Source organism: Carcharodon carcharias, chromosome 1, assembly GCF_017639515.1.
Source record: "Carcharodon carcharias isolate sCarCar2 chromosome 1, sCarCar2.pri, whole genome shotgun sequence".
In the NCBI taxonomy this organism is placed as follows: Eukaryota; Metazoa; Chordata; class Chondrichthyes; order Lamniformes; family Lamnidae; genus Carcharodon; species Carcharodon carcharias.
The window spans coordinates 181,203,030-181,217,098 of NC_054467.1; the positions used below are offsets into that span (position 1 = coordinate 181,203,030).

A 14,069-nucleotide genomic window follows, 5' to 3' on the forward strand; every position below is an offset into this window, starting at 1 on the left:
TGTGTATCAAGGAATTTTTTAGGAGTTTGGCATCATATTTACTCTGAATGTATGAAAATGTTGGTATGTGTATCACTTTCTTGGTTTTTAGTCCAATACTCCAAGAATGTAGGCCCAGGTCTTCTGCCATATACACACACAGATTAAGAATATGTTCAGTTTTAAAGTCTCTTTAATAGGAGCAGATAAATATCTAGTAAAATGTTTATAATTTCGTACTTATTTTCTTTCCTCTATAATCACCTCTTTTATATTGACTACCATACTCCTCTACTTAGTTATTCTAGTGAAGTTCATTCTTTATTTTCATCTTACAGAAATGGGAATCACATCATTTTCATTATTTGAGAAACAACCAAGTAACTAAACAATTAAATTATGTACAAACAAGCATATGAAGTATGCATTTGAGAGGAAGCTAAATAAATACTTGATATAGAAAGGAGTAAGTTAAGTTGATATTATTGGGTGAAAAAAGGTGGAAGGAGCCTCATGTGAAGCATAAAAATTGGCCTGTACCTGTGCTGGACTTGCTAGAGAAATCTACGTAGGACTGTCAATGCATTGGTTACTTCAGAACTGAAGGAAGGTATTACAGAATAAATCAAAATCTTTATTATCTTTCCCTGATTTTTGTTTGTTATCTTGCCATGTTAATAGTTTATTCTTAATATTTATTGAGCTAAAGTTATGCATATATTAGAGAGATGAGAGTAAATTGTAAGAAAAATCTGAATGCACCAACAGCAAAGATTTTTGTAGATCATAACCATGTGACTTGGTTATATGTGTGATAAACGTACAACGTACATCCAGTGGGTACATGCTTCTGGATAAGTGGCTCCTAAGAAGAAGAGAACTGAAATGTTATTGTGAGGCTCCCAAGATATGTAGATAGGATGTAAATGTAAACACTTACTCCAAATTTCAGAAAGTAGCATACACAGCCATGTTTCCTACTTATTTAATATTATTTGTGAAATGAGATATGAAAACATTCTTAATATTGCAGAAAATGTGTATTTCATTTTGTTTCATGTGAAGACTTTACTTCTTTTATTGGGATAATTCAAACAGGGAAACAGCGTAAAATGAAAATTCTCATGGCTTTTTTATTGTTTATTCATTATGTATTTACAAATCCACGTTATTACTTTTTATGTACATTGCACATTTACATGATAGAAAAAGTACAAAACTATATATTTAGATGAATTTAAATCTGTCATGTTCGAAAATATAAAACTGCATCTGCAACATAATATTTTAAGCAAACTGAAAAACCTGAACTGTTTTCATTGTGTTAAAGCCTTTAGAGAAACAAACCACTAAAGTCAATCAGATTACACACAGCCAGAAAATGATTTGACAGCCATACAGCTGCAGAGCGCTTCAAGTTGACAACAAGTTCCAAATGCAGCACATTTTGTTAGTTATATGGCATGCTGTAAACAATATCTGAAGCTTTATTTACATCAATGTGTAACATATTCCAATAAATAAATATACAGGGTAAGACATGCAGATGATATAACTAAAAATTTGTAGTACAAAAGGAAAATGACTAGCCACATTTACAGCTACCATAATGCAATTTACAGCTGGCAGGAAAATGTGTACTTTACAAACATCATACGTCACAATAAATTAATGATAACACTGCTCTCTTGATGAATATATTTCCAAAACAGGTATAGTTAACCAATTTTATGCATAAATTATAAAACATGACAGTATAAATAAAAATCTACTAAACTCAACTATGTATACTTCTTTAAAATAAATAAGCGTACACTTATTTACAAATAAGTACAGCGACTCCTTACTCTTCCAACAGGTGAAGGAAATTACCAAATCGGAAATGTAGATTTAGGAAAGGTGTTATTTTCTTGCTCATCTTCTTCATCTTCATCTTCTTCAGTTATGGCTATGGGGGAATATATGGTAGCTGTTGTATAAATAAGGATCACAACAGCGCAGAACCTCAGTGCATGTTTTCAATCTTTCTGGATAGCCACAATAGTCTTTTATATGGCATAAGAATGAAGTTTGTGACATTTGTTATTATGAAGTAATTTTATATAATACCATTACTGCAGTGATTTCTGAAGAATCAATGATCAGGCTTTATGGCAGATTCCTGGAATCACAAGTGTTCTTGTGTTCTAACATTTATGTTGTATTCATCCATTGCATTCCTCAGTGCTACTGAATTAAACCTATGGACTACTTTAATAGCTTTAAAATCCAAAACAACTGTGGTGAAGCCTTTGGACGATCGCTACTGATAAGATGGCATCAGCTTCAAAAGGAATAGATGTTCCAATCTATCACTATCAGGGCATTTAAATCCCTCACGATATCTTCTTCCTCTCAATGTGAACAGCATTCTCATCAGAACCCATTGTATTGATATTCAAAATAATTTCACTGTTTATTAACTCAAACATTTATTTAGAATTGAATCCAATATATAACTATAACTCATTATGTTTTTTTAAAAATCAACTTGTTCTAATTTTAACTGACGTGATGGCAGTTACACTGATGCCAAATTATTATGAAATATTATATCATCCACTTTCACACTGCCATCACTGGATCCTCAATAAGACATACTCCTTCAGGAGACAAGTACATGGTGCTTCCAAATTAAAAGTTAAAAAGAGCATTTAAAAAAATCATAATTGTTTTACTATGCAGCATTGGCAGTATTTAATAAGCATGCCTATATCGAAGGGGATGGAATTCTGGGCAATAGTCCCATAGGATTGGGGAGACTGAGATTATCAGAATGTGCAGATTTGCTTTATCCACTCCACTGAGGAAGGTATATATCTGTACTGGTGCCATCACACATCTCATAAGTTCTTGTGTCAAGTTCCCTAACCGGCTTTAATGAAAAGTACAGTTCTTCAGTGACACAATTGGGAGGAGGGCTAGATTTACCCTCTTACCAATGTGTGGCAAAATCTTAAAACGCATTTATCATTAACAAATTTATTATCTGGCTGCACCTAGCACACAGAGCACATCTTCCTCCACTGCCCCTAAAGCAGCATAAAAGATATGCATATTCTCAAGTTGACAGGTATAAATGACAAGGTTTTATTTGGTGCAGCCAAATGCATGGAGATTTAATAAATTAAAACATTTACAGTGAAATATGGCACAAACAGTGAATCTTATTTGTGGGCTAAAAGTTACTTACAATTGCACGATCCTGTATGTTTGATCTCCAGGAGGGTGCCAGAGGAACAGGCCGAATTTTTCATTGCACACTCATTGGGGTAGGTGGTGTTATCAGTGGCACAGACTGGCTCATCCGAGCGTCCACCCTGACACACACTGCAAACGACGCACCGGCCCCTGCTGAGCCGGCTATCCCAGAGGCACTTCTTTCCAGAGCTACACTGTATGTCATCACAGGATTTGGCTTCTGAAAAAAGGAGAACCCAACATACATTTGTAAAGAGAATTGTCCTTTCAGTCTTCAACAAAACTGTCAAAGATTTGGACCTGACATTCAGCTAATTTCTGAGGTGAATGAAAATTCATTAATGGTGATGATTTGTATGACAGAATTCAATGCCATATTAGCCACCGACATCCCTCATAGTATTCATGGTTCAAATTTTGGCATATAGGCCTTGGTAAATTAACCAACCATGTTGTTCAATATATTTGCCATTGTAATTGATTTAAAAAAATAAGCATAGAAAACACATCCAAAGAGGTCCATCATTGGTGTTAGGGCTCTGCATTATCTTTAGATATCAGTAATTAAACATAAATTAGGTATAATAAAGTGAAACTAAGTCAATATTTAAAAAAAAATTCTTCTAGAAATGTGTTTCAACTTAAACACCGATGATTCGGATTACCTTCAATATATAATCCAAAATCAGAGCTGTACACCTGCTCCTATTATTGGAAGGTGAGCAAAAGCACTCTTCTCCATCACCTATTGGGGCTGAATTTCTAATCTTGGGTGTTGAAGCATTGGGAAAAGCTTGAAGCTACCAGTCATATACCTCGCAAAAAACACTTCAACGTTTGGAAAAACGTTTCAAACGGAAAGATTAAGTCCCTCGACTTTTCTCTTTCACTATTCTAGAATGGTCCAGGACAAGAGAATGGGAGGCATCATGCGCCTTAGTGCTGAAGTATTTTTAACACCATAGCTCCTGGTGGGAAATTAAAAGTTCAACATCCTTGAGTTTCTTGCAGTTGTAATTTTAGCTACAGTTCAGCAACCATTTGCAAACCCATAATATAAGAAGCTTGAAACTAAAAAAAAGTTACGTGCTTGACAGTTTCATTTCTCAGCTTTAAGAATAGGTTCAAAACATACGATGGGCAAATTACGCTATTAATAAAGATGGATCTTTTCTCTATTTGGCGAACTTAAGCATTATCAATGTGCTTTTTAGCGCTAAATTTGAATATCCAAAAGTGCTTTGTTAGGTCTGATTTGGACATTTATCCATTGCACCCTAATTATACTGACAAAAAGGAAACTCCTCCCACATTGTATTTGCACTCGTTTAGTGACTGCGTAATGTTATGCAGTTTACACTTCGTGAGGTCTTGAGTACGTACTTATACATTTCCCTTCGTATGCCACTCCAATGGATCTGCCTATCAAGCAGGTGGCCCGTCTGATGTGGCAGGCGCTGGCGTACGTGATCCCATCATTGCCGCATAGATATTGCTCGGGGCTCGAAGGTTCAGGGCAAATCCTCGGGTTACACATAACACAGTAGGCGCTGTTCGTCTGATCTACCACACACACCGAGCTGCCTGGACATAAGACATCCCTGCACGTTTCTGTAAAATAAAGACACCAATAAAATGTGAAATGAGCACCTGTTGAAAGCTATCGTTCGCAATACAATTGGCCGGTCTTTGTGAGGCCCAAGCAAGTGTTCATAGTAAATACAGATTAATTTTTAATTTGTGATATATATTTGATTGGCAAGAACTTGAACAATAACGCCATCTGGTAAAATAGTCCAATCCCTATATTTCCCAATTACAGACACATAATACAATTTAAAGTCAACATTGTAGAGGAAAATCATTCTTAACACAATTTAATTAAAAATCAAATTGGAGGGGAAACATCATTCAACTGCAATTGAATTGAGCAATTTGTTACTTCGCACAGGAGGAGAATGGAATGCAAACATTCTTTAAGCGAACGCCTCACTTCCTTTGAAGGTTCTTGTTATTGAGCATGTACTTGTTGCACACATACTTCTGCATTTGCCTTGGTATTGGACCTCCAGTTCGGGATGTCCTTTGCATCTCGCCTTCAGCAGGACACATTCGTCTTTGTACGTTTTCCCGTCAGTCCCGCAAACAGAACCCTTCCAAGTGACGTTAGAACAGTCGGGGGCACAGACACATCGAGGTTTATTCTTCTTGTTCATTTTGCACCTTTTACCTGGACCACAATCGACGTTATCACAGGTTTCTATTATAAGAAAGAAACACACATACAGTTTTCTGGAAACTGCTTCCATGCATCAAGGAAGTATTCGGAACTTGAAGGTAAATTGTCAGTTGAACTGAATACATAATCAATATATGACAGATGTTTTGCATTTTTATGAGATTTTTCCCAGAAGCTTAATTAAAGGCTTGGTAAAACAGCGCAGACTCAGTCGCCATCTTAATAAGCCGCCCAGCAAAGCCGTGACATTCAAGAGATTCTATCTGAAGCTATTTACACCAATTAGTACTTTGACGAGTAGAGACTGAGAGCGCTGTTAGTAAAGTCAGGGCACACTAGAATGGTAAATGGTAAGCGATATGTAAATTCTAATATATCTTGCAGGATTAAATGAAAAGGCGAATGCAAACAATTTCGATTCATGTAGACTGAGTGGAATGTGTACCTTTGCAAGGCGTGCAACCAGGGGCTCCACCGTTAAAGATGATCCAACGGAAAAGGGTACTGGATGGCACATCATCTTCTGTCCACGCTGTGCCCAACCTTCCACTTTTGCAGCACTCTTCCCGGCTGACCCCGGTCATGTAGAGGACCTGGCATTTGCCGTTCTTGGCTTGCTGCAGCCAGCAGTTCCCAGCTGCAACACACAGTCATATCAGTGTCAGTTTCACGGATCCAGACACAACACGTGAACTTTGTATTGACGTTACAAGAGTGTTTACTTCAAGTATTCTGTCTCAGTCTGTGTGAACCCGCGAAGTTGAAATAATCGACATTTCCTCTAGACACTTGTCGTCGTCGTGGACAGCAACCAGGTTGCCCGAAATGTACACTGCTATCCCATAACCAAGCGGTTATTTTGAATAACGATTTATAGTGCTTGTTAAGTTATTTGGCCCTGCCCCAAGACAGCACAGGCTGAAGTGCTGTACACGCGTGCAGTGGGACAAACAACACAACCAGCCAGAATTCATCCTAACAGCGAAACAGCAGATTGCAAAATCCACAGTAAATAAATAAAATGTGTGGCGAGCCACTCGATTTAGGCTTATGCAAAAACAATCTGTAGTTGACCGTTTGACATTCGCCTGTATTTAGCATCGCAAACTAAAGCGTCGATATCTGGAAACCGTTTCCCGTTGATATTTTCTATCTCTTCACATAGTCAATCAGGAATAGAAACATAAGCTATTTTTCTGTAGTACCAGCTCGTTCCAAAAATGCCTGGACTCTGCTGCCTCTTCTGGAGAGTCTAGACTTCTAGTTTGTACCGCCTGATATGAATCTATATATATCGAGTGTTCAGTTACATGGAAGACACTTTTTTTAGTTAGCAATATCAAACAGGCTAATTGGAAAGCTCACGTGGCAATTATTTCCACTGGACTAAGTAATCACACCAGCCTCTAAATCCTGCTTCAGCCGTGTGGTATAGCGATGTGACCCACCTCTAACAGTTCGCTCCGGCATTTACATGTCGATTCATATGCAACATCAATGAGGCGTTCTGTCTATAAGTAACTCCTTTGGTTCTAGAGATCTCTGCAATACTTAGACTACCAGGATCCGAGCGCAGTTCATTTATTTTCTAACTAGCTCCATGAATTGCTAACAGGTAATGCTAATTGGACCCTGAACTGAATTCTGCACAACGTTCTAAGTGAATGTGAATAAAGTACAGAAACACATGTGTGCAATGTAACTTGCCACATCGGATTTTGACCTGAAAACTTTTACTTAAAAGCAAACGATAGAATGGGTTGTGCTTTCCGAATCAGCTTTTTCAGTATCTCCTCCAAAGAAAATAACATGCGAGGCGCAGGACGGAACAAAACATCAAACTAAGAGTCATATCCACAAATTTTGAGACACAAGGCAACACGTCTCCAATTTTTTTTAACTTACCCTGCACTCGTTGGTCTCCAATAGTGAGGAAGATAAAAAGTGAAAGAGTTAGAGACGCAGCCCTGCTATTTAGCATCCTTAGCATTGTAGCACTCAGTTTCACCGCTGATCTAAGTACTGATCTGAGAGCACCAGACAAGTCCGATCGCTGTGTTGAATGAACGTCAATCTGTGAATGCAGTCACTCTTAAATATTTTGGCTCAAAGGGGTCTTGGCTGGTCTGTTTGGTGGGCGGTCTTCTGATGGCATGGTGATGTGTTTGGCAGGATGGGGGAGGAGGAAGTGATCAAAAAAGTTAAGGTGGACGGAAACTTAATCAGGTGACATTTCACCGCCTCCTCTAAACTTTTCAGCTGAAATCTCAGTCAATATCACAATTACCAAACACATTTATATAACACCCGAGCCTGGTTACAGGTCACAGTATCCATTTCTTTGTAACTGACAAGATTGCACAAACTTGTACAGAAACAATGCGCGGGGGTTGGGGTGGACGAAAATACCCTTCCTGCTATTCTTAGGCATCTGAAGGCTGTTTTTGGATTTTCTTCTGCTATTGGGCCATCTTTGCTCTATACCTACAATGTAGCAAATAGTTATAAACTGCGGAATTTGTAAGCAACTTATATCCCAAAATACTGTAAGAGCTTAAAATCATCTGTGGTCGAATATAAACCGTCCTATCTATGCACAAGGAAATACAAAAGGATTGCAAAATAAACGGACCCCAGTCATGCTAATCCAATTTCACTGGTGAATCAACAACTCCCGCCCACCTATATTCATCAATGTCGATATTTCCTCTAAAGTCGATGACTAGGATGGTTGATTATATCGAAAATAGGTTATTGTCATAATCGATCTCCTTAAATTCAGTTTGAAAAAAACACATGGGGGAGTCTATCCTCACAGACCGGTATTCAAAGCAAAGTTTGAAATCTCCGTTTTTATTATTAATATATTGCCACCTGACTATTTCGGGAAAACACATCGTTGTAATAAATAAGAGTGCACAAACAGAATGAAAACCAAGGACACTGACGCCGTGTGTGCATTCAGCCACTAGGTATTAGAAAGGCATTTAGATTTAATACCCAAATCTGGCAAAGTTACACGTCTATTACTGGAGCAGACTTCGCATGTCTATGAAATGCCGTAGGCGGTCTCGTATTCTCCATTTAAGAGATTGTGACATCGAAAGTCGAATTTTAGTGTTGCTCAATGAAGTCACTTCTGGCACGGAGAATAAGTACGTAGGCGATCTGTCGCCACCTATCACAGGGAATACGCTTCCTTGTTTAATTGTCGTTTTGGCTCTGTCACGTTTTGTCCGAAACCTCCATCCAAGAAAAGATAAAACGCATGGTCCAACTTTAATGGTAATCAGTCTTAATACCCACAAAGAATCGGGCAACTTTTTTAGTTTTGATAGGTGTACCCATCTCACTAGAAATAACTCCGCGATAACAGACATTTTCCGCCAGCTGCGGGATATAGTGGTAATCCTTTAATAAAGACTTATTACAATAGGCTCTTAAGGTCTCTTTATAATAATCGCCAGAAATGCAATCGCTCTAATATTAGAAGAGACAGTTGTTTGGGTGCTTCAGACTGGTCGTAGTATTTCACCCTATCTAGCGTTCAAAATAGACATCATAATAAAAGCCATGCCAGTACGCAGTAGGAAAACTAACTTCTACAAAACGTAATTCCATGTAAATTATTTTCGTTCTCAATGCTGCGAAACTGTATTTTATATTTCCATCCTGTGTTGTTATTCCACAGCATGGCAATTATGATTTGATGTAAAAAAAAACCTAATGCAGCCCCCTAACGATTCAAACAAGGCAACTGCAGCTAAATTGAACATCATTAGTGATTTCTAGTTTATCTGATCAAAGCGACCGAAAGACTTCCCCTTCTCGCCAAATCTAGTTTCAGTGCAGTTGGAACAGCGAAAGAGGGCTTTAATATTATTTTGTGTCACTTTTTCGTACCATTAGTCTGGCAGTGGAGGTCTGGGTTTGAGAAGGTACGAGCAAACAACGAAGTTACATATATAGTCTGGACCAACATATGATTCCTAAATCAAACTTGAAAGCAATAAACAGCAACGTTCGGCAGACACGGGAAATATCACGAGATTTATATTTAGTTTTTAAATAAACCCGTCGCTAGCACCAATAAGAAGTTATTTAAACTGTCATTGTACCTTGCGTTTCCTGTCGTTCATATGTCCATTTAAGTATTTGGTTCGGAATCAGCCCCCTTCCACCAGGAACTGCACATATCTATTATACTTGCATTCTTCTTTGTTTTAAATATGTATCACTATTGCGATTAGCTGTTCAATTTTGATAATCGAACAGAAAATATTTATTGCAGATTGAAGACCGACAAACTGGACAATCTCACACATAGCACTGATACTTCTTCTGAATAACACCGATTGCTAAATCGGCATATCAAAGCAACTTACATCCACAAACACAGAAAGGTAAAGGAAAATTTTTCAAAACAAAACCTGGACAAAGAGGTAAAGAGATGACAATTGGAGACAAACTGGAGATTGTGTGAGAAATAGATATAAAAGGGGCACGCACAACATAAATCGTTAGCAACAAATAACAACAGATTAAGTCACGAAAATCACGGAAACATGCGACACGAAAGAGAAGAAAAGGAAATAGAAAGTAGCAAAGTGAGAGTAGCAAGGAGACAGAGTAACGAGAGGGAAACAGAAATTGCGAAGACAGAAACTTAGAAAAATGAGAAAGAGAGAGAACACTGAGATGCAGTTCCTGCACAAATCTGGTGAAAAACACTAAAGTGAGACCTCTGCAGGACGAAACTTGTACGTGCTCATTCACGTTTTTGATGTGGCTTTTCGTTGCTTCTAGAACCTGACTGGCAATTGGTACAACTTTTCTGAATATTAAGAGCTTTCATGATGCACTTGAGCAATCAAGAATTTGAGTCAACGTGATCATTTAATATGACTAGCAATATTTTAATATGGCAATCAAAAGCTTTAAGGCAATCCATTACTTCAATGCTGAAGATACCTTGATAAATACATAGTTCCAGTACAATATTTAAAAACAATTAATGCGCGGTTCTGAGGTTTTCACAGCTCTGTTTGATGCCTTTCACGAGATTTTATCTTTGCGTAATAAATCATTCCGCGTTCCGAATGAGTTTTCTTTCTTGTACAATTCAAAATTGTCTTGATACGAGCGAAATTATTTATCAATGCATTTATCATCTAAGCTGATAAGTTGATAAATATAAATCCATCCTTAGATGCTCTAATACAATCAAGCACCATATGCCTAATTAATGCTGATAACATGAATTCATATCCATATGCAACACAGTTTTGTTCATTCTAAGATCTGAACAAATTGTACATATTTTATCCAAATTCTATTCGTCAACTGCAAACAAATTACCCTGATGTCGGCTGGGCGGTGTTATTTTACTGCCTGTCTGAGGCATAAAAATAAATACCCTACCAACAATTAGAAGTTTGGCATTTAATCACTGGATTGTATTTAAAATTGAGTTGAAAGCAAATAATTTTGTTTGTCCGTCTCTAGTACGTAAAAGCAAAACGTGAGTTGTTATTCGAAAAGATGGTGCACGAACAGCAGGATCGCGCCGAAAGCCGGTGACTTGGTAAGCGCCGTAAGAAGTGAATAACATTATCGTGGCTTCACAAACATGCAGGCGGGTCTTTATTAATTCATATTCATAATGAAACAGTTCTTACATAATATTAAATCATTCATAAAAAGAAAAAAAACACTAGAAACAGTTAATAAATCCAGGAAATATCGGAAAAACACAGCAGGTCAGTCCGCATCTGAAAAAAGCGCGATTCTGATGTCTTGTGTGTGTGTGTGCACCTAATAGGTTCTGACATCCTAGCCTTTTCGTTTCACAGATATCGACTGGCATGAAATGACTAACGTTTCTGAGTAGCTGAATCGTTCTGTAATGGCAAGGAGAGAATGTATCAAATGAACATGTTCATGAAATGGAGCAGAGTGTTAAACAATTGGATAGAAGCAAAATACTGCGGATGCTGGAAATCTGAAATAAAAACAGAAAATGCTGGAACAACTGAGTTATAGCAAACAATTTGTTTTGACTGATTAGCAGAATGAATAAGTATTATAACAACTGAAAGTGAAGCACTTGCCTGATATGAATAAATTGTCACCAGTCGAAAGGTGACACGGAGACTGGAAAGCACCCCACTAAAGTGCATTCATTTCAACCTCAACATGAAGATGTAATTTGTCCTGATTGAGTTTATTAGTCACGCAAATTCTCACACGGATGCCGAATAATATCAACACTGATGGGAAACAGCAGATTCCTTGGTCTAACATCCAATTTTATTGAATTTGTTGTCTTCGGGACTAAGAAGCACCCCAAAAGGGCCAAGATATTTGTGCATAAAAAACTTTATTTTAGCTATTGAAAACATATTATTGAATGTCAACAGATTATATAAAGGTTTTGGTGTTTACTGCGCATCGAGAAGATCACTCTACATTTCCTGCGACGTACTTTCAAAAATCTTATTAAGGATTCTGCTTTTAAAAACAGAAAACAGATAAACAGGTCAGTTTGGTAGCGTTAGGGTCAGTGAGTACTTTAAAAATAAAAATTCAGATCTAAGTTGGAATTTATTACATTACATTCATTAATACAGCTAGTAGAATACACAGGTCTATTAAAAGGGAAAGGTAAGGGTACAAGTTTCATTAGTTATCAGTTTTCCTGGCTGTTTAATATATCCATTGTCAATAAATAAGGTTGGAAAATGACTGGACGCCCAACAGAAATGAAATTCTGCTATTGTATGTAAAATATTTCATGTTTAAGATATATTAACAATCGAGCAACACAGTTTAATTTTATTTAACGCCTGTATGTTCTATTTATTAAATTAACTATTTAACATTGCGGTCCTTAATATGTAAATGAATACAATCACTAAACCTACTCCTGGGCCATTAATTGACTTTAACGCCACAGTTTCTAAGTCTACCAGTTGAAATAAAATAACTGCATCTCCAAGAACATAAATACGAGTTGGTAGAAAGTGCCGACTGAAGTTACGTCCTAAAGGAACTGATTGGCTATTGTCTAGCCGTTAGCAGAAAACTGGATATAGTTTCCAAATAGCTTTCGATTTTTTACAATTTTATCCTAAAAATTGCTTCCCATGTATTTGTACTCTCATTCTGATACGTTTCCACTGCAATGCCATATGTTTATAATGTTACAAAAGCTAATCACGTCAAATTTTGTTTGCGAAGGCACCAGGGACGTTGTACCATCTTAAAGGCGCTATGTAAATGAAAATTGCTGTTTTTATTTATCCTTAATAGTTTTCTTGGCCCCTGTCTTTAAGAATCGCCCTTTTTAATGTAGGAGATCTTTAAAGCAACAATTATTACTTTAGCGAAGATGCAAGCGAACGGTCCAATTAAATCACAGAGCCAGGGCTCCATCATTGGCTTCAGCAAACAGACCATTAAGATTACAGAAAAGCAACAAACCAATTACGCCATAGACCAAGCAGATTGAAAAAAAGGAAAAACCCTTGCGAAGGTTCATTAGAGATAAAAAGTTCCAATTTCAACACAAATGATCAGTTGCTTTTGTTGCTAGATCTTAGTGTAATCACATATAACCAAGGCCACTGGCTTGATGTATATTGACAGTTGGTTTCCTGGACCATAATCACTGGAAAAATTAAGGAATCCTGCTTAAAGTAAATCGACATTCAGTCACCGTAAAACAATAATCTTGATAATATGCGACAGTGAACCTTTGATATACACTATCAAAGCGACCGGCTTTCTCTTTTCATGGAAGAATAAGTAGAATCTCGGAATACAAGCTATAAATTTCACGTAACCCCGCATTATAAAAACAAAACGTTTTTTTTTCAGTCACTGTAAACCAGTGATCTTGCATTCAATTATTATCATTGAAAGGGTGGCTTTTCAGTATTTTTGATGGGGGCGGGGTGGAAGAAAAAACTTGTCGCCTTGCATGCTTTATTCAAATATCTACAACGGGATGTCATGTACATATATAATACTGCAGCTACAGAACCTGTCAGGACCTAATTGTTTACCACTCAGGTAATCATTCTATACTTCACTACAATCGCTTGGTAGTATAGAACTCGAGTATTGCTGTAAAGAGAGACATGTTGCTGAAACTTTTCATCTTGCACTCATCAAGACAAACACAAGAATATCAAATTTCAAATGACCACAACAATTTATACTACAGGAGGAAAGGGTGCTGATTGGTTGGTAAGTCGATTCTAATCAGCCAAGGTGCTGCCGTGGTGAAAGCAATTGGGAACTATAGGCTCCCCAAACTCCCAAGTAATTCAAAAAATGTGCAAGGCTTGAACATATTCCATTTGTTTGCAGATAACAGGTCCCTGTGTATGAATGTATGAATTATACTTCCAGCAAGCATAAATAAGCCATGTTACCAGCTCAACTGATTATCTTAAATTAGTTATTGTAGCTATTAGTGCACGCAGGATTGGTCGGCAAGTGCTGCCCAATTGCAGAATCACACAATTGAAGAATATTGTGTGTGATTTTTTTCAGCTCCATGTGATGCTAGATACATAGGCCATATGTCCCATTGATTGGCTGATCA

The 14,069-nt window shown here is 37.3% G+C and overlaps 1 protein-coding gene across 1 annotated transcript; it reads right to left on the minus strand.

Moving 5' to 3' along the window:
- Window positions 1–1,106: 1,106 nt before the first annotated feature.
- Window positions 1,107–7,539, minus strand: LOC121276116 (follistatin-A-like). The gene is made up of 6 exons (XM_041184142.1): window positions 7,364–7,539; window positions 5,904–6,095; window positions 5,261–5,479; window positions 4,603–4,830; window positions 3,212–3,439; window positions 1,107–1,927 (listed from the first exon to the last, which is right to left on the minus strand). Exons 1-6 carry the CDS (start codon window positions 7,446–7,448, stop codon window positions 1,848–1,850), a joined length of 1,032 nt encoding a protein of 343 aa, XP_041040076.1. The 5' UTR covers window positions 7,449–7,539; the 3' UTR covers window positions 1,107–1,847.
- Between the last annotated feature and the right edge of the window lie 6,530 nt (window positions 7,540–14,069).

Coding starts and splice junctions, on each gene's coding strand:
- LOC121276116 (XM_041184142.1), bottom strand. CDS start 7,448: ATGCTAAGGATGCTAAATAGCAGGGCTGCGTCTCTAACTCTTTCACTT. Junction 6,096..7,363: donor TGGAGACCAACGAGTGCAGG/GTAAGTTAAAAA, acceptor TGTGTGTTGCAG/CTGGGAACTGCTGGCTGCAG. Junction 5,480..5,903: donor TGGTTGCACGCCTTGCAAAG/GTACACATTCCA, acceptor TTCTTATAATAG/AAACCTGTGATAACGTCGAT.